Source organism: Channa argus, chromosome 4 (assembly GCF_033026475.1).
Source record: "Channa argus isolate prfri chromosome 4, Channa argus male v1.0, whole genome shotgun sequence".
NCBI lineage: Eukaryota > Metazoa > Chordata > Actinopteri > Anabantiformes > Channidae > Channa > Channa argus.
Window position 1 is genome coordinate 12268515 of NC_090200.1, and position 19945 is coordinate 12288459.

At 36.8% G+C, this 19945-nt stretch overlaps 2 protein-coding genes across 4 annotated transcripts; one reads left to right on the forward strand and one right to left on the reverse strand.

Annotated features, from left to right (window-relative positions):
• Positions 1-1861: 1861 nt before the first annotated feature.
• Positions 1862-10806, reverse strand: scamp5a (secretory carrier membrane protein 5a). 2 transcript variants are annotated; one of them, XM_067500866.1, is made up of 7 exons: positions 10569-10806; positions 9665-9745; positions 9366-9485; positions 8409-8565; positions 8216-8317; positions 5378-5495; positions 1862-4895 (listed from the first exon to the last, which is right to left on the reverse strand). In XM_067500866.1, exons 2-7 carry the CDS (start codon positions 9669-9671, stop codon positions 4707-4709), a joined length of 693 nt encoding a protein of 230 aa, XP_067356967.1. In that variant the 5' UTR covers positions 9672-9745; positions 10569-10806; the 3' UTR covers positions 1862-4706. The 2 variants fall into 2 exon arrangements, with proteins under 2 accessions (XP_067356967.1, XP_067356968.1); XM_067500867.1 differs by having other exon boundaries at positions 10671-10804.
• Positions 10807-12159: 1353 nt separating this feature from the next.
• parp16 (poly (ADP-ribose) polymerase family, member 16) lies at positions 12160-18371 on the forward strand. Of its 2 annotated transcripts, none has more exons than XM_067502597.1 (7): positions 12160-12295; positions 13702-13898; positions 15301-15438; positions 15517-15723; positions 15895-16066; positions 16149-16293; positions 17148-18371. In XM_067502597.1, exons 1-7 carry the CDS (start codon positions 12283-12285, stop codon positions 17281-17283), a joined length of 1008 nt encoding a protein of 335 aa, XP_067358698.1. In that variant the 5' UTR covers positions 12160-12282; the 3' UTR covers positions 17284-18371. The 2 variants fall into 2 exon arrangements, with proteins under 2 accessions (XP_067358698.1, XP_067358699.1); XM_067502598.1 differs by having other exon boundaries at positions 17271-18371.
• The last annotated feature ends 1574 nt before the right edge of the window (positions 18372-19945 follow it).

Genomic DNA, 19945 nt, shown 5'->3' on the forward strand with positions numbered 1-19945 from the left:
CAGAAAATGTAAGAATGTTTCAACATTTCAACGTTTCATTTAATTTAAGCAGTGTATAAGGAAGGAAATCAATGGAAACATTGCAGTCCTGTAATGACCACCCCACATAATCGCTCATTAATAACCACTGTAGTTTTTACCCCTTCTAAGTACTGAGATATTGTATGATCTTTGAATATTTCTCATAATGTTTGCACAACTGGCAACAGCAAGCAATTTCTGAGCTATATATTTAGAAATGAGGAAAATCTGGGGCAAAAAATGTTTTTTGTGTGTTTTCTATTTTATTTTTATTTTTTCTCACTACGCTGGTATATCAGACAGTAGAGGAATCATCAATAATATTAACAAAAACTGTCCTTGAAAGACTAATGTTTGTGGTCAGACAGAAGTGTTGCACTGTAAACTAGTTGAAGGTACAACTTATCTGCCACAGAGCCTCTATCCACGCTCAAAAATGCCAAAACTCTGGTCGGGGGGACATTGAGTGATCATTGGAGTTTGATAGTGATGCCGTGGTGAAGACTTGCACGCTTCTCTAACTGGACTGAGAGTTTTCTGTAGCTCAGTTGTCAGTTCATTTTCTGGCACCAACAACTAGATCGCAGAGTCTGGCAATGTTGGCTTGCTTTGTTTTGTTTTTGTTTTTTTTTGTTTTGTTTTTTTCATTTTCCATTTGAAGAAAGTTTGACCATGTACAGTAATTTGTAAACTTGCATCAAGTTTATGAATAAAGAATTTTAAGATTACTGCTGTTTTATGAAGTTGCCTGATTCTATCAAAATAGAAAAGTTTTCATTGCTGTTAAAGTGTGTACTCAATAAGTGGTACAGACAATATTTAACTCAGTAACAGATACTGTGTTGACTAGTCATTGTATTTACTGCAGATATAAGTCTCATACTGATATAAATATGTATGAAAGAGTTGAAGTGAGTCACGGTTTCACCTTTAGAGAGAGGTGTGGTTTCTTGATAACACTGCAAAACCTCTACTACTACATCATTTGGTGGTAATTCAAACAAAATAAGAATTTTTGTTAAAAGTAGAACTTAATTTAAACTTAACCAAACATCAATTTCTTATTGTAATTCTTGTATCCTCCATAAATGCTGAGTTGCAAATTGCTGTATGATTGTGTACTGGTAAAGTCTCTGTCTACTTTACTAATAATTAGTTCCATATGGCATAGTGTAGTTCTTTCCAGTAAACTGAAAATTAAATGAAGTTACAGATTGATGAATGTAGATTAAATATAATTTGTGTAATTATTTAAATGAACACTTGGTCAAAGGGAAGCTTTTTTATGTAAAGCAATTTCTGCCTAATATGGGTGGAAAAATTTCAACCTGGTTTAAATTCAGTAAATTCAGCCTGTTTAAAAAGGTCCTTCAAACAGGAAATAATAAAAGTGTGTTATGTTATATGGGATAGTAGGCACCACATACTTCAAAAAGTATTTAAATCTGCTTTAAATTCATAAAATTGCATAACAGTCACCAATCAACAATGGTAACATGAAAACAAAAGTTATGTGAAAATGAGAAATATATAATTGAAATTCAGCAGCATAACATATAATTATCATCCCGTCTGACCCACTTCAGGTGCGGTTGGAGCAGATGAGACTTAGAAACTTTTTCTTGATGGTTTGTACCATGTTAGCTGCTGTTCATGAAAAATGTGTACATCACATGAGACAGCATGGATTCCACTAATCCAATGTATTTTAGCAATGTTTTCAATCCATGAATAGAAATCTTACAGTCAACTAATACAGACTTTCATGAATGATGTACGCATTCTGACAGCTATCAGTGAAGATATCCTGTGTGCAGAACCGTTAAATACCAAAATGAGATGCAGCAAGAACTCTTTTAATATCTTTCAGAGTAAGACCAAATAATACAAAAGTAATACACAAAAAATGTATTCCTCATTTACTTCACCCATGGAGACAAAGTATCTCCAAACCATTGACGTAATCAGAGCATGTTCCTCTATAATTGTGTTTATCCATGGCAAATATTTACCTCACCATATATTTTTATCTACCTATGATATAGTACATGATTATACATATCAAACATAGAGTACACATGGTGGTGTTTATGGGAAATGGCTTTAAGAAGCAGAGTATTCACTTTCCAACGGACTAATGATCCTGCCACATATTAAATACAGCTGAATTGTAGCTGTATGTACATATGGCAGAAAGTTTAGAGTGATCCAAAACTTATCATGGGATCTTACTACACATTAAGAAAAGGTGCTTTTTTGTTTGTCTTTGTGCATGACTTGCACATAAATAATAAATATGATGAACTAAACTTGTACATTTACTAACAGATGATGAGCATGTGAGTGGTACAGTGTACAGGGTTGTATTTAATAACTACTGTATGTGCATCTGCTGGATGTAAATGTGATGCAATAGTAAAATTATACCAGTGGTGTCCAGCTTTAAAACAATCTTCCTTCATAACACTTTATGTGTTATATGGTTAAAACAATTCTGTCTATATTTGAAGCACATGAAACAGGGCCCCACCTTGACCCCCCTATTACTACTGTTTAATATATCTATGTTACTATTGCTCCACTGTGATTTACCTTGAATTTAGTTTGCAACAATTTTGCAAACATTATTTAAAATGTTCAAAACTAATAAAACAAACTTAAAACTCTGTTAAACACAGCCATGGAAAGACACAACGAACATGTGCTTCAAACTCACCCACACATAATCCAAAACACACAGAAAAATAGGTTGGTACAAATAAAAAACAGCAACAAAAAGAAAAACAACAGCCTATTGAACATCACATCATCACAATCAGACGAGACAACTCACAGGTTCTGAAATAACAAGCATTCAGATACATATCTTCACATATCTGTTTCAAGTCTAATACTGTTTTACTGTAATAACAATTCACTGAATCTTAAACAAGTTTTCAAAGAAGATTCGAAGAGACACGAGGCAAAAACCTTTTCACTGGAATCCACGTGACACAGTCTCTGGCTGAACACAGGCCTCACAACGGCTACACGCAAATATTCGCTTTCCATTTCACTTGATAAAGAAATAATTGGTCAGAATTTTATACTCTATTTTCTTTTATACAAATATCATATTACACCTACTCATGGAATAACACCAACAGCTACAAAATGACACACTAAGGCCTGGAATCCACAGAGTCATTTAAGCATTTACATGTAGGGGGTTAGTGGGAGAATTTGCCAAAGGGACGGGGGGGACATCCATCACATCATACAATGCTGTGAGCACCTACAACAATGATTATTAACATTTACCAAATGTCCATCCTGCCAATGTTTTGGTTTTCTTGCACTATTAACCTGTACAAAGCTGATTTGGAATGTTTTATCCAATGAACTGCAACCCTAAATATCGCATGTGCTTCACTTTAACATCTAATAATGATTAGTGGTGATTAAAGGAGACAGGGGCCCAACATGTTGACAGTTGAAGGGCTTCACATGTAAAATATAAAACCACCTAGCAAACCTTTCCTGAGAAAGAAAATAAAATACTGAATAAAACTCAAAGGATCAATGATACACAGAAACTTTACATTAATAATAATAATTTAAAAAAAAACTGAGGTCACCAAAGCATGAAGTGTAAAATGTTTTCTCTGAGATTCCATTATTTTAGCATTCAAAAAAATCTGTTTCTAGCTAATGACAAACTATTTGATACTTTTCATTTACTGGTTTTTCTCTGTAAGGTCAAGTCTCAGGGCAAATCTAACTTCTTGTTCAACTTACAAATAAGTTTTCATACAGAGCGAAAGTGATTTTAACTGGCCAGCATTAAAGGAATAATATCCTCTGAAAAAGACACTTCATTGTTTAATCGTAGTCCTAATCTGCATCTAAAGAATTGGTTAAACATATTCATTTTCTTGGTGAGACTTATACAATGGGCTCAATAACACTTTGACATTTGCTCAGTACATACAAAAAACTGGCAACAGAGGGAAAAACCTAGATTTGCTCTGGCCAAAGGTTGCCAACTCTGCCTAGCTGCAATTCTAAATCTCACTTAGTGTTTTAAGTTGTAAAGTTTGTTACTTTTGGAGATGACTAGAACTGCTAACAGCAACCTTATATGAACAGTACAGTGTATCTGCCTTCTCATGTAAATCTCACCCAGGAGAAAAAAGCTAAACTATTTATTTTGTGGAAAATAGTTCCTTTTCTTGACATCTATCCAGCTGAGGAGCAAACACTAACCCTAACATCAAGGTGAACGTAAAAACACTGACACTAACACTATAGCCACTACTGTACCTTAAAAACATATTAAAGGATTAAAGGTCAGTAAAATAAGTGTGACACACAGAGGCAGAGAATTCCCTCTGAGTTGAACACAGAATTGATGAAGCTCAGGGGACTGATTTCAGCTTTAATGTGTGTTTGATGGAAAGCAAAACACACACTGGGTAAGCTGAGCGGCATAAGAGATAGAAAAACAAGTTTTTGATAACTGATAATGTGTGTGACACTTCATTAAAAATATATTTCTACCAAAAACATGACTTCTCTCTAAATTGTTCTGATTGAATTCAGCTTGTACGGTGTTGTGTACAATCAAGGGCACCTAATTCTGAATTGTGTTTTTAATTGATCCCTTTTGGTCTCTCCCTCTTGGCAGCATGGCCCCCTCCTTTGTCCTACATTGGGTCGTCATAGTTGTAGGTCGGAGCTGCTGAGTACTGGTTCTGCTGCACAGCTCCCTGGGCGGCTCCCATGGCTGCTTGCTGAGCTGCCTGCTGAACCTGGGGGTTCTTCCAGGCTCCGGTGGTCCACTCCTGCTGGGCCTTACCCAGACTGCCCCCACTACCACGGTAGAAGCTATGAACCTGCAAGACAGCACTTGAGAAATGTATTTGAAGTATTTTAACATTGCCCCTTCATGCTTCATAAAAACGCATTCTAGAAATGTATGTTTATGATGTCACCGTGACTGTCTGCACTGTGAATCGACTTTGCTGCTCTATTCTTTAAAAAATATATATTTTCAAACATTTAACACATAAATATACTCAGCATCAACAAACAGATCCTCTTGCTAGCAGTAGGAGATTTGCTATTAAATTATACTGTCTAGCAAAAAGGCCAGAGAAGAATCCAAGTAAGAAGTTGCTTTATTCTGTACATACAACATCTATTGCTTGTCTGTTTCTCTCTGAAGAAGGTTCTCTTCTCTACCACTTCCAAATGTCAAAACATCTTATCTATTTAAATGGAAAATTATGCAAATGTGCTGTATATGAGTGTATTAATAGTATCAGTGTCATTATAAAAAAATCTTTCTCTCAGGAAGTAAAAATGCAGTGGTTACCTTTGAGAGAGCAATGAAGGAGAGCACAGCCACAGCAGTAAACATGATGGTGGGAATCAGCATGACCACAGCTGAGCCGATGTTGGTGCTGAAGAAGGTGATAGTAGCTAGCCAGCCACTAAGAGGAACAATAAAAGAGTTGGAATTATTATGGCAATGCATATTTATATGAAGCACAAATACAAAATTTCCAGATATTACCATCAGTGTCTAGGAGTAGGTATGTGTAGTCATTGGTTTATTCTTGTAGCTGATGTTTGGACACTTGGTGAGAACAAGCCGTAAACACCACAGTGACATATATTCACCTTTTCAGTGAATACAGCAAACCTGTGGGGAAACACTTGCTTATTTATGCATTTAGCAGAAATAGAGCATCATTGGCATTAATTTGGAGTGATGTTTGTGTCCACATGATGAATTCAAGTTTAATATTGCGTCTCATTTTTATGTGTGTCTTAGTTTAAATTGTAGTTGCCAGTAGCACGTTGCTGATTTTGAGTGCTGTTTGCAGTAGGTATTTGTTGATGAAAATGGCTCCTTGCCGCAGCCAAAAGTGATGCTGATGACACAATAAACCAAAACAACCAAAATCAAGTTAAAGGCCAGAGAATCCAAACAATGTGTTTTCAAACTGAAGGGAGCTGATTTTGATTATACAACCCCAATTCAAAAAAAGGTGGGACGATGTGTAAAACGTGAATAAAAACATAATGCAATTAATTGAAAATCTCATCAACCTGTATTTTATATTAGATGTTAAAATTGGAACAGGGCGATGTTTACCAGTGTAGCATCCCCTCTTCTTTTAACAACTCTCCCATTCTGACAAGGATGTTGTCCCATTCTTGTCTGATGCAGGATTTTAGCTGCTCAACAGTCCTGGGCCGTTATTCCTGGATTTTTTGTTGTATTATCTGCCAAATGTTTTCCATTGGTAAAAGGTCTGGACTGCAGGCAGTTCAGCACCCAGACTCTTCTCCTGAAAAGCCATGCTGTTGTGATGGATGAAGTATTTGGTTTAGGATTGTCTTGCTGAAATATGCAAAATCTTCCCTGAAAGAGACATTGTCTGGATGGGAGCATATGTTGCTCTAAAACCTCTATGTACTTTTCAGCATTGATGATGCCTTTCCAGATCTGTCAGCTGCCCACACAATAGGTACTAATGCACCCCCCAACACCATCAGCTGTGGATGGTTGCTGGATGGTCTTTCTCCACTTTACTCCACAGATCACAGCATTCATGGTTTACAAAAAGAATTTCAAATTTGGATTCATCTGACCAAAGAACAGTTTTCCATTTTGCCTCAGACCATTTTAAATGAGCTTTGGCCCAGAGAACACGGTGGCATTTCTGGATCATGTTCACATATGGCTTCTTCTTTGCATGATACAGCTTTAACTTACATTTATGGATTTCACGTTGAACTATTTTCACAGACACAGTGATTTCTGGAGTGATTTCTGGAGTGATTTCTTGTTTCAAGTAGAGAATGATGCCTGTTTTTATCGCAGTCCCGCCTGAGGGCCCAAAGATCACGCGCATTCAGTTTTAAACTTTGGCATTGTCCTTTGCGCACAAAGATTCCTTCTGATTCAATGAATCTATTGTTAATATTATACTATACTATACTATATAGAATATATATACTATAGATGGTGGGATCTTCGCAATTACTCTTCCAAATTTTTTGAAATGTGTTGCTGCCATCAAATTCAAAATGAGCTAATATTTTCCATGAAATTGTGAAATATCTCGAATTTAACATCTGATATACTGTTCGTGTTCTATTAAAAAAATAAAATATTGGTTGATGAGAGTTGTATTCTAATCATTGCATTCTATTTTTTTTTTACATTTTTCACATTACCCCATATTTTAAAATTGGGATTTTAGTTTTCTGTTGGAGGTGGCAGTTGCTCAGTTGGTAGAGTGGACCACATGGAGATGTGTCCCTGGGCAAGATACTGAACCCCCAACACAGTTGGCCCATCCCCAGCAACGCAGCCAGTTGCATCACAAAGGGCGCCTGGCATAAAAAACTGTGCTAAATCAACATGCGGACAAATGAACTTGTGAACAATTGAACATATGGCGAACATGTAGTTTTCTGTGGATTTGTCAATATGAGAAACTCTTTTCACATTACACACTATTATAAAGACTGTGATTTTAGAAACTTTTAATTAACGTACATGGGAGACTTTTTAATGGTTTTTTTGAAATACATAATCTGTATGGGTGGTTTTAATGTTTATATTTATATTGATATTGAAGTTTTTTAATGTATGTACTCAATGTATTGCTTATATTAATCCTAACCTGGCAGATAACAGTATGGATTAAGGCCAACTTTTCACAACTTTTTCACAGTTATTTCACACAAAGCAGATGGCTTTCTGTAGGGTATAGTACAGTACACCGAGGTGATAGAAAAATCTAAATAATACTTTACTTAAGCCTTTTTAATTTTAGATACTGACTGGTGACAAATTAAAGATCAAACCTGAATGTGTGGAGAACACAACAAAAAAAGATGCTTGCACATGTAATTTATGTACTTTACACATCACTGTTGACGTCAGCCCAACTGAATTATGAAGGACTGTGGACCAACGATGTAGACAGTGCTCTTCAGCCCCACCATTAAAACATCAAACGAGGATGCTGTTTATCCCTCTTATGGAGCTATACAGATGCAGAAATCTATGCCCCTGAACACTTAAGCTTGTGCTAGCCAGACATGGCATTAAGACACTTTTTGCTGGCCTTTCTTGTAATTTGTCACCCAATTGCACAAATATTAGATTTAATAATCCACTGAAAGGTCTTACCACACTCCCCACCCTGGAATTCCAACAGTCTGGATAATACTGATCACCACCTGGGCCATGAAGATGAAGAAGAAAGCCATAAAGTTGAAAGAGCTGTCAGTCCTGCAGGGAGAAAATAATCAATATCAGAAAGGATCTGATTCCGTAGAGCAGCAGAAACAAACACTGTGTACGATGAGTGAAACAAACTCACTTGAAGGCCTTGTAGATGGGTCTGAACCAGCATACATAGGAGCACGGAGTGAAGAGGATGAGCCACAGAATGGCCATGCCAAAGTTGGTCGCTCCACCACCGCCACACATCCATGCCAGACAGCCAATCAGATTAACAGCCAGTGTGGCGCTATTCACTGTCAACATCACAGAGAAGGACAAAGGATGACCATAACGTGAACGACTGACGACAAAGGGGTGTTTATCTGCCAGCAGCATGACTCATAATTCACCAGGGTTGAATCACTATGAATCTCGGCAACTACCAAACACTACAGTTTTTAACTATCTCAAGCTACATCTGGAGCTACAATTTAGTTAGGACACTTTTTACTGTACCCAACATTTTTTGTAAATTAGCTACTATTTACCAGACTTACATCCTTGGTTCCAAATTGCAGAACCTAAGTGATAATGAAGAAAATACCATTATGTTCACATTAATATAAAATGTGGACATTTTATTACTATCACCTGTTATGACTAAGGCAACAACTAATGATTATGTCCATGACTGACTAATCTGCACAATATTTCTTAAAACATAAGTTTGTTTATCTATGTAATGGCTTAATACAGAACAAAATCCAGAGATTGACCATTCCTGTGTTTGAATGTGATACTTAGATCACAGAGCAAATACAAAAAGGGGTCACACAATATTTCAAGCTGTACATAGAATTGCACATGAAAAGAGGAAAAGACCAGTAAATCTGGTCACAAAGGTTTGCTGTGTCTGTTGTTTAGCTCTCATAATATTATGGGTAAAACAAAGAAACGTCATGAGGGTTCGAAAGTAGTCCATGCAGGCTACATAAGTGACAAACCTGAGTTGTAGTAAAATATGTGGTATGCTACATATAGCATTTACTGCACTGCAAGCCAACAATCAGCACAATAACCACGAAACCCAAACTTTTACTACAGATACACTCACAGATCCATAGGTAGTACAGCCTTTTGCACATGGTTCGACACTGCTCTGGGATCTCATTGAAGTCTTGGTAAAAACATGGCTTGAGTGGGATGAACCGAGGCAGGGGAGGGAAGTTGTTTTCTGGGATAGAAAGACACAGTTTAACACAGCTGCCCACATATCAAATTCATAGAGATATCAAGTCAGGACAGCTGCACCAAGGGCTAGAATTTAGCCCTTTACTTGTATTTCCAGTTTTCTCCAGAGACTCATCATCCTCTTGCATGTTGTAACCTGTAGTTGCAGTTAGGAAAGCCTACCTGCCATGATGATCTTTGTGTATTTTCCTCCACTTGCAAACGGACACGCAGGCTTCTGTCTCAGCTCCCTTAAAAACCAAACTGCAAAGAACAGAACTGTTTTATTAAGTGCAAACTCACTCATGCACACTTGTAGAAGACAGAGCACAATCTCCCACAGGCCTCCATATGGATGCATACACATTTCATTGCAATAAAAGACTCTGAATCCCCATATGATGTGATTAGAGGTGATACACAGTCCTGGCACCCACCCACAACGGAGCATCGTTCATTCTGTTGGTCGAGATTAAAAAAAGGACCTTATATTACAGCTGTGTAATACGCGAAACAGGATGGCCTTGTCGCGATTTTTTACGTGCATTTGTAACCTATGGACGCATAATAGGTGTGTTAAAGGACTACAGAGTTTAAATCGGCTATTACACTACAAGTCTGGTTATTTAGCTCAGTATCTTTTAAAAAGACACCTTACACATCATTTGAGTGTGTCTGCAAACCACATTTCAATGCATTTGGTGGTAGATGTAGAGTGTTGCTCTGAAGGTTATTTATCTGAACTAAGACAGAGCATTTATCTGTGCCACAAAACAAACTGATCTTTGTTGATTTTATGCAATAAAACCCCAAATCTGATTTAAAGATGCAATTCTTTTGGCAGATGGCAAGGATGCTGCAGTAGGACACAGCGCATCGTGATCACAGGCGATGGAAAGGCGTCCTTCAGCCTGTGCGACAGGGCGCATCGGAGCCGAACAATTAGAGCAGGATTCCTTGCATTACACCACTAAGACCACTGAATTTGTGGTTTTACCTAGATTAAAAAAAGCCAATATTCATTTGCCTCCCTTCCCCAGACAGATGGGTTGTAATGAATGAAAATGTCGTGATTAAAAGGCCGTACCTCCCTTTTAGTCCGAGATTGTCGCTAAAATCCTTCCCTTCCTTTGAAAAGCATCCTATGAATCAGTCTGGGGTAAAAAAAAATACCACTGATGAAACTCACAAATCTTCCTCTCGGTATAATTAATATGTATCGTTATTCCTCAAGCGATAGGTTTGTGAGTAAGTAAGAGGCGGTCATGTGACGTTGTGTCTTTCTTCACGCATATACCTTGTACCCGCCCGGACAGGACCAGGATCCAGAGAAGAAATCAGGATTTGTTGCTGACATGAACTAACCAATCAAAATGCAGAAGTATTTCAACAAGCTCCACCCCTCTCTGATGCTTTCCACAGTGCTGAAAAATCAGAGTAGGTATCTGATTGGCTGCCTGATAGCATTCTCTTATATATAATACAATAATACTACGACTATCAAGTAACAAATACGAAAAGATAACAGTCAACTATGCTCTGAAGCAATTGAGGGGGTAGAAACCTAACGTTTTAGAGCAGAGCCGGCTCTTGCCATCTAGGCCATATAGGCGGTCGCATAGGGCGCCACCTGCTGAAGGGGCTTTCTGCAGCGGTGAGAGGAAATTGAAGGCTTTTTATAGGTCTTTCAAAACAAAAAAAATAACTTTTAATCCTGTTTCATCATAATAATAGTGATAAAAGAAATGTACCTATTAAAAACAGTAAGGATGTTAAAGTCTAGTATAATTTAAGTGCATAGTTTTATTGACATTTTAGTAGCATTTAACTACTTCCCAGCTATTTTAAAAAATAATAAATATTAATAATAAAAACAATAAATAATAAAATTAATTATTCTTTAAACATGACCCTGATAAGATGCCAAAGGTGAATGAATGAATCAGTGGACGGATCAACTAAATAAAAATAGTCTCTTAATTCAAAGTCAAGATAGCCGTTACTTTATAGGTTACCCTAGATATCTGAGGAATTTCCAAACTGGAAAAATGTAAATTTTGGTTTAAAGACTTTTCAACACAATTTCCCTATGGAATCAATAAAGTTGTGTCTATCTTGAATCTCGAAGAGCAGCAGACCTGCTTTAAATTTAGGCTAATACTTTTTCAGTAGGCTTTCACACCAAGGCAAAAGGTAATAAAAAGAACTGTAGGTAAAGAATTTAAAATCAGTTTCTAGAGGTCGGATACTTCATTTATTTGTATTTATTTTAACACCAAAGTTTGTTCAAAAGTGCCGCATTGTCTTGACAGGTAAGTAGTAGATCTATCCATGCTTTTGCTTTGTCCTACTCTGTCGTATTGGTTTTTCTCTGCTTTTGCATGTGACGAACTTGCAATGCCTGTGCATGGTGCTGAACAGCAGCTGAATTATTGAAACACTGCTGCAGTAAAAATCTATTTTGGTCATAACCTACCTAGATGTACCTCATTACAGTTACCAACTCAGAGTAAATGATATTGTTACGACATGATGAATGTTGCTTTCCAGTCACCTCGTAAATATTACATTTAATAGGAGATAACGTGAAGAAAATGAACAAAAAACAAATACTGACATTTTTGGTAACTGTTTTGTCAGCGTTTGTATTTTTTCTGGGCACGGATATGTCGCCTCTCCATTTGTTTATTTATCTTACAGGTTGGTGTTTCTACATTTGCTCCAGGACGAAAATGACTACGGCACGTGAACGCAGCTTGCCTCAAGCTAGCATTTAACACTTCCACCGGTGCAATGAGTTAATGAAGACTGAAGGTAACGTGTCTTTTGGGTTATATATTTACGAATATTATAAGGACGTATTCACACTACATTCACGATCCAACATCATGCTTTATTTGTTATCAGGCATGTTACTCTGCGACACATAAGCCAGCTGTAGAAGCAGCTCTTGCCGTTAGCCCAGCTAAAGTTAGCTGTTATGCTAGTTGAGTGGGATATAACTACCGGTAGCTAATCTAGTACCTGGTACAAACTGCAGGCTACTGCATTCATATACATATTCGAAGTATTTTACAAGAGTATTTTCTTTACATTTTCTTACCCTTAATTTCAGAAAAAAATAATTTAACTTTACCCTGCTTTTTTCCCACTGACAGCTAGCTAGCTAAATTAACCTAACATTTGCTATACAAAACACGTTAGAGGGTTATAAAGTCTGAAACTTTATTACAGATTAAGTTACCCAATAGTATGTAAAACTATAGCCGAGACAATTCGCTGATAAATAGCTGATTTTCATGCAACATCAAAACAAGCCATCGTTTAACTGATTTAACATCTGAAATGTGATTATTTGCTTTCTCTCTATTTGTTATAATCTAGTTATTAAGTTTAGGGTTGTCGTTTTGGTCAATTGTGTCAGAGTTTGTTACTATGTCTCACACTTTTTCAACAACAAGCAGCTATGTAATAGAGAATATACACCAGATGAAAATAGTGAAAATAAATGAAATAGTTAAAAAGAATAATTCCACTTAATCAAAGTAGAGTATCTGAAGATAAATATGTCTTTGGTGTATTGTTGACCATAATTGGTACAGTAAACATTAATAACATAATGCCTTACTTGGCAGTAGTTTAAGTATGTAACTGTTTGTTACCTGGCTGTTGGGTCTCTTATGAACACCTTCACTTGATTATTGAGTTTGGTACATGTAAAGCCAAATGCTTGAAAACACTTGACCTCCCTTTTCACACACTTTGGATGGAAGCAGAATTGATTAGTCTGATGATAAAGCATTTATCGAAAATAGAAAATTAATGGCGACAATTTTAACAGTTATCTGCAAATGTCAGTGTTTTCTTTGTATAGTGTCCGATACTGACACTAAGTCTAAAGAACTAAAGTCTGAACTAAAAGTCTGATAAGTTTTAACCTGAGATGAAACTATCTATGGGGTTTAGACTGTTTGTCAAACGTAGCAAGATATTTGAAATTGTCACATTTTTTTACGCATCTTTTATTTTACTTTAGGACATTAAAAGTAACAATTAAAAATAACAACTGTATTAACAAATATTAAAAGTAATTAGTTACACATCTTACTACAGATGTCGCATTGAATCGACTTCTCCTAGCACTCATATAGGTTGTCATGAGTTGTGTGCCCTTCTTGGCTGCTCTCACACATGCAATATTTTATCACCTCTACTGACAGAGCTGGGAATGCAGCCCCCGCTCCCACCTGAGGCAGTCAGGGAGCTGGTGTACTCCTGTCTGCACAGAGACCCAGTGGCAGCAGACCTTCGTTGCAGCCTGTTTGTAGCTGCTGCACAAAACTACAAAAGGGACTCTTTGCTCAGACCCTTCCCCCCTACATACACAAACGGTGACAGTAAGGACTTTGAGGAGCTGGTAAGAGTGTGTATAGTGTATATTGTGTCACAAAGGTTTAGAATAACTTGTAACAGTTATGGTTGTGCCTTGAGATGACTTTTTTGTGAATTGGCGGTTTATAAATAAAGTTGAATTGAATTGTAATGTAAGCATTGTCATATTTAAAATGCCCTAATTTTAGATAAACACAGTATTTTCGAAGTTAGCAGATGGCTTGAGGAAAACGTGACTTTTGGTCTGAGTTAGCAAGGATGCACCACAAACTATTAGCACACTGGAGAAATTATTCACATATACGTGATGGCAGTAATGTGCTGTGTTTAGTGATGAGAAACAAGACAGGAAGGCAATGTAAAAATGCTGAAACAATTACAGATGTTTTCAAAGATATATAAGATAGGTAGGTAGTTAAGAACTTTTACTGTAGCATGAACTTTTTACATCTTCCATACATTTCCCCCAAATGTCAAATATCCTAACGTTTTGTGAGTAGTGTATTTCAAAAATATAAACAATGCATTTTGAGTGGAATTCTTTAAATTTATTAAACGAAACAGCTTAATTTCAATGGAAACTCCACAGTCACTTTCATAACATGCAGAATAGAAGCTGTAGAAAGATTTGAGGACATTTAAGTCAGCTATTTTCAAATAGAAGAAGTTTGGCACAACCAGGACTCTTCCAAGAGCCGGTTACCCGGCCAAACTAAAAAATGGCTGTCCACAGATGGTCCACATCCAACCTGACTGAGCTCGAGAGTATTTGTGGAAAATCTCACAATCCAGGTGTGCAAAGCTTGTCACGTCATACCCAAAAAGAATCACAGCTGTAATGGCTGCCAGAGGTGCTTTAACAAAGTATTATGTAAAGGGTCTGAGTGCTTATGTACATGTAATATTTCAGTTTTCTTATTTCAAATGAATTTACAAACATTTCTAGAATTCAGTTTTTAATTACTCAGGTGTTAATCCTCTTTAATGCCATTACATTAAAGTCATATTAAAATTGTGGTTTGAATTGCATTTTAGTGAGACATGTGTCTTTGTGTTCATTAATGTTAATGGGAAAGTAAAGAATACAATGTAGTCCAGTTAAAAACCACTGTTACCTACAAACAAATAATAAAATGCACAACTTTCTGACTGTCCCTGAAATTGATTATGAGCTTTGAAAATGTCAGGGTTATTGCATTAGATTACACCGGTATACTCAGTGCCCACTATGTGTATGCAGTACACTCTAATTCAAGAGTATTTGTAATGACCATTATTGTAATATTTAATGAGAATAACTAAAATAGATAGTGTTCAAAATATTGATGCAGTGAACAACAATTACTGAAGGGAGATACATACTACAAGCAGGTCTGCCACCTGCTGCTAGAGCAGAGTAACAAAATATAATTTATTTTCTTCTCTAGTTGGCAGATGTGAAGTCCTTGCCGGGTGTGAGAGATTTGGTGAGACTCCCACCTGGACAGGGAGATCATCACCTGGCTCTCACACACTGGATTCTCTCTTCAAAGAGCTTTGCTGTGAAGACACTGCAGAGAGATGAGGTAGAGCATTACAAAAAATTTGAAAATTAATAAGCCAAAAATGTGTTTAACCAATCATTCGTGTCAAATCTCCTGCAGTATGCAAAACTTTGTAACTTGATGGAAAATGAAAGGATTACTGCGCCTGCGCCTGACTTCCTCTTTGAGCTGGAGTACTGTGATCAGATGAATGCCAGGTTTGAGAAGACCAGGGCAGGCAGAAATGTCTTCTATGCCTTCCACGGGAGCCGCCTGGAGAACTTTCACTCAATCATTCACAATGGACTACACTGTCACCTCAACAAGGTCAGTGCAGCCCTCACTGTTTTGCTTCTTCTGTGGCAATAACTGTTTCATTATTACGAAAAATACTGAAGCTGTGCAGGAAATTATGATTCACCTAGTTAAGTCAAGACAAGCTGGAAAGGTTCTGACATGGAAACTTGTTCATAGTTTCTTTTGTTTTTGTATGTGCAGAACTCTGTGTTTGGAGAGGGGACTTACCTCACCAGTGACCTTAGCATGGCTGTCCTCTATAGTCCCCACAGCAGCGGCTGGCAAGAAAGCCTGCTGGGTCCACTGCTCAGCTGCGTTGCCTTGTGTGAAGTAATTGATCACGTGGATGTCAAGTGCCAGGTCAAGAAAAAAGGTGAGTAAACCTTGTGAACAAAATGTGATTCCTGTATGTCCAGAATCTTCACATTAATGCTACCCACTTTTACCTATTTCAGATTCTGAAGGCATTGATCGTCAGCGCTCAAGGGCAAAAAACAGTGAAGGGGGGGATGTACCACAGAAGTACTTTGTTGTCACAAACAATCAGCTTTTGCGCATCAAGTACTTGCTTGTTTACTCTCAGAAGAGGCACCTATCCAGGTAAGAGTCTGCATATGTACATTTGCAGCTCACATGTCCCAGAGGATGCAAACAAACAAAATAATAAGGCAGCCCTATGTTCATTCTACTTTGTGCAGGCAGCCTCTATTCTATTCTTTGAAGCTCTTTATTCACAGAATCCAACATGGATCATGAAAGATAATGTGCTGGTTATCATTATGATAATTCTATTAGTATCAATGTTTGTAAATAGTTTGTGTTCTTTGTTTTTGATTTTTAGTTGGATGTATTTTAAAACCCTATGTAGGGATGGGGTATTGCAATTTAATTAGATTATAAATGTGATACGTGACATCAGTTCATGCTATGTCATCGACGTCCCTAATCAAATATATTCAGAATAAATGCAATAACATTAATGGAAAGATTCAACATCTTCAGAACTGATGAAGTCCATCCGCCACAAATGGATATTTTTGTGCCTTTTCCAGGACCGAGGAAAAATTTTTAGCTCTCACAGTGACAAATACTTTTTAAAACATTTTTTATTATCAGATAATCTAGCAGATATTAACAAATTGGTTTCTCAATTTGTCAATATTTGGATTTAAAATGATGAAAAATGGCATTTATATTTCCTACAACCCAAAATGTCACCAACAACCATACAGTATGTTATCTGAAAAATTCAACCCCAAATAATTCTGTATGACAAAGCATCAAATTCTCAAATTTGCGAATAATCTCTGCATTATCAAAATAGTTGCAGATTAATTTTCTTTTCGAGTAATCAACTAATCCACACAGCTTTACTGAAGTATTTCCACGTAGTGTATCCAGTCATTGTGTTGTTCTGTGTTTCAGCCTGGCCTGTTGTGTGTTTGTTTTTTTAGACATTCCCGCAGCACTTCCTGGCTTCTCAAACACCATTTTGCAGTAATGATGAGTCTCTACCTTTTGCTGCTCCTTTTTATCGGTGCCTTTAACTCCACAGCCTTTGTATCCTTTTGGAACAGACTCTTCAGGTGACAGAACAACAGGACCGTGCCTTCCTGATCAGAGACCTAAGCAAAAATTAAGTTTATGCACCTTTATACTGTTTTGTCTTTATTTCTACAAAATGTTGTAAATACCGTTATCTTAAGACAATTTATATTTTCTAATAGTAGCTATTGGAATCCTATTGTGTATTAATGTTGGTAACGTGTAATAATTCTGCATTGTAACAATGATTTTCAGCGTTTCATCTGTAATAGCTACAGTAGGAATACACTCCAACACTTCTCTCATCTTAATGTGGGGCGGTGGGATAGAAGGTGACGCAGAGTCACTAAACGACACTGGCAGCAGTGCAGAGAAATTCACTTCTAAATGGATTAAGAGCGAGCCTTGTCCTACTGACCAGAGAACAATAATGATTTCTGCTTGATCAGGTTTACTAGCTTCTTATTCATTGTAATTTGATAACTCCAACTACCTGAAGGGCTGTGCAGAGCATGGTGGAATGTTACAAGTGAAGTAAAGTTATCTCAGGGGGGAGAGGGAGGAGTGAGCAGAGCAGAGAGGACTGACATTAGCTTAAGTTGCATGCCGTAACTTAAAGTAAAGATTATTTCTTGTAGGAAAATTTTAGCTCTCTGAGGACAGTTGTATGCAAAGTCTAACATAACTACACATTCAGAAGTGACCTTCTTCAAGTAATTACACAACGTAGTGACAATTTAAATAGAATTTTTTGGGTCTCTGAGGATTTTTTAGCGCATAAACTGACTGTACTGACTGATTGCTGTTCATGCTCCCTAATTGACAGTTTGTCAATTAGGCAGAAAGGACATTCTTGAACTTGAAATTCTTACATTTTGGAAGTTTAAATGTTGTTTTTTGGACATTGGGGTCTTTCGTCATTACTAATTTAAGTAACTCTAATGTAACTCTAATAATCTAAATATATTGGTTAGGTTGGATAAAGGATAAAACATTTGGCCTGCTGAAGTGATGGGTGATCACACTGACTTGTTACAATTTCATAAATTCTGTAACATGTTTATCCTGTTCAATGGACCAGGTTCTAAAGACTTGTTCAAATTTGACATTAATAAAATCTTGTGTTTAAAGTTTTTCTGCTTGATTTCAAATAATTTCTAGGTTGATACTAATGTAGTACTCAGAAATGCTGAGAATAATCCTGTAGAAGTTTATGGAGCTGAACATCCTGAAGGTCATTTCTATAATCAAGGGTTTTGTGTTGTATTCAGACTTGAATACAGACGTGCTGCTTCTGACAGGGGCACATTTATTGCAGCTGGCCCGTAGTCAGTCCTTTGTTATACATTGTTTTTATCAGTTAAAAAAAGTAAGATGGATATATGGGATAGATAACAGAGGCGGCTCGCTTTTTGAAAGATTATGTTGTCCTAATACATACAGTACCTGATATGATCTACAGCTAAAAGCAGATTAACTGTAATAGACATTAACCAAAATGATGGAACATTAAATATAAATTTCTGTGTGTGTGTGTATACACACTGAATCTGTGACTTAATAAAGACAAAGATGCTATTTATTTGCAAATAAATCTTAACTGCAAACATAATTTAGACAGTAAGTCACCGAAGCATCTATCTCCCATATTAAAATAAGCTAAATGTGTCACAGGCCTTTGTTTTGGTATAAAAACTGATTCCATCTTGCGAAATCTTTCAGATAAAAGACTTCTGTTGTTCAGAAATGTCTCACATTTGAAGGACACAGAACAACCTGCCTATTGTTGGTCCACACTTTATTCCCTTTCAGTACACGCTTAATTATTGCTGCCTCATAAACCGCCTGTTATTCAATAACCACCAGCTGTGAGGGGGGCAGCATTGGCTCTGGGGACTCAACTTGTATTACTTCTTTTACCGACAAGAAAAACTCTTCTAGTGGGAACAATGCAGAATAAGAAGAGACAGTCATAGGCAAAACTGTCTGCATTATTGCACTTTATTTAGGTTATTTCAAATCCATTTGCATTTATTATCGTAGGCATATTTAAATGCTGGTTTTCAAAGGACTTTACTTACTTATTGGTACAAGATTCACTATAAAGGGAGTTGTTTTATAGATGATGAAACTATGAAGACCAGTTTGCAGGCATGCTAGAGACAACACAGTGTAGGTGTAGAATGAGCTTTTTGTAGAAAATATTGTATGAAGTAGTAAAGCATAACTGCCAATATTAGCGGCTCAAGAGTATTTGGACAACTAGCTGCTTAGCTGCTTTTTGCTTATTAGTTAATTAAAAGGTAAATAGATTTTTAAAAAATGATTACAGGTCACACATACACACAGTTTAAACAGTTTTACACTGTTTAAAAACACATAAGCTTTTTTTCCTCAGTGTCCTACAGTAACTAGACTAAACTTATCCTGGTTTAGGTCACTAAGAATTTATTAACTTATTTCTATTTGCTAAATGCCAATGAGAGAGAGAACTTTTTAGAGAATATTTATTACTTTCTTTAAATTCAGGCGCACCTGTGGATGTATTTTAAGGCACACCTCAAACACACTGCTTCCTTTTGTGACATCATGGGAAAATCAAAAGAAATAACCCAAGATACCAGGAAGGGAATTGTGGAGATCCACAAGTTGGGTTCAACCTTGAGTACAATTTCCAGATGCCTGAAGGTGCCACGTCCATTTAAAC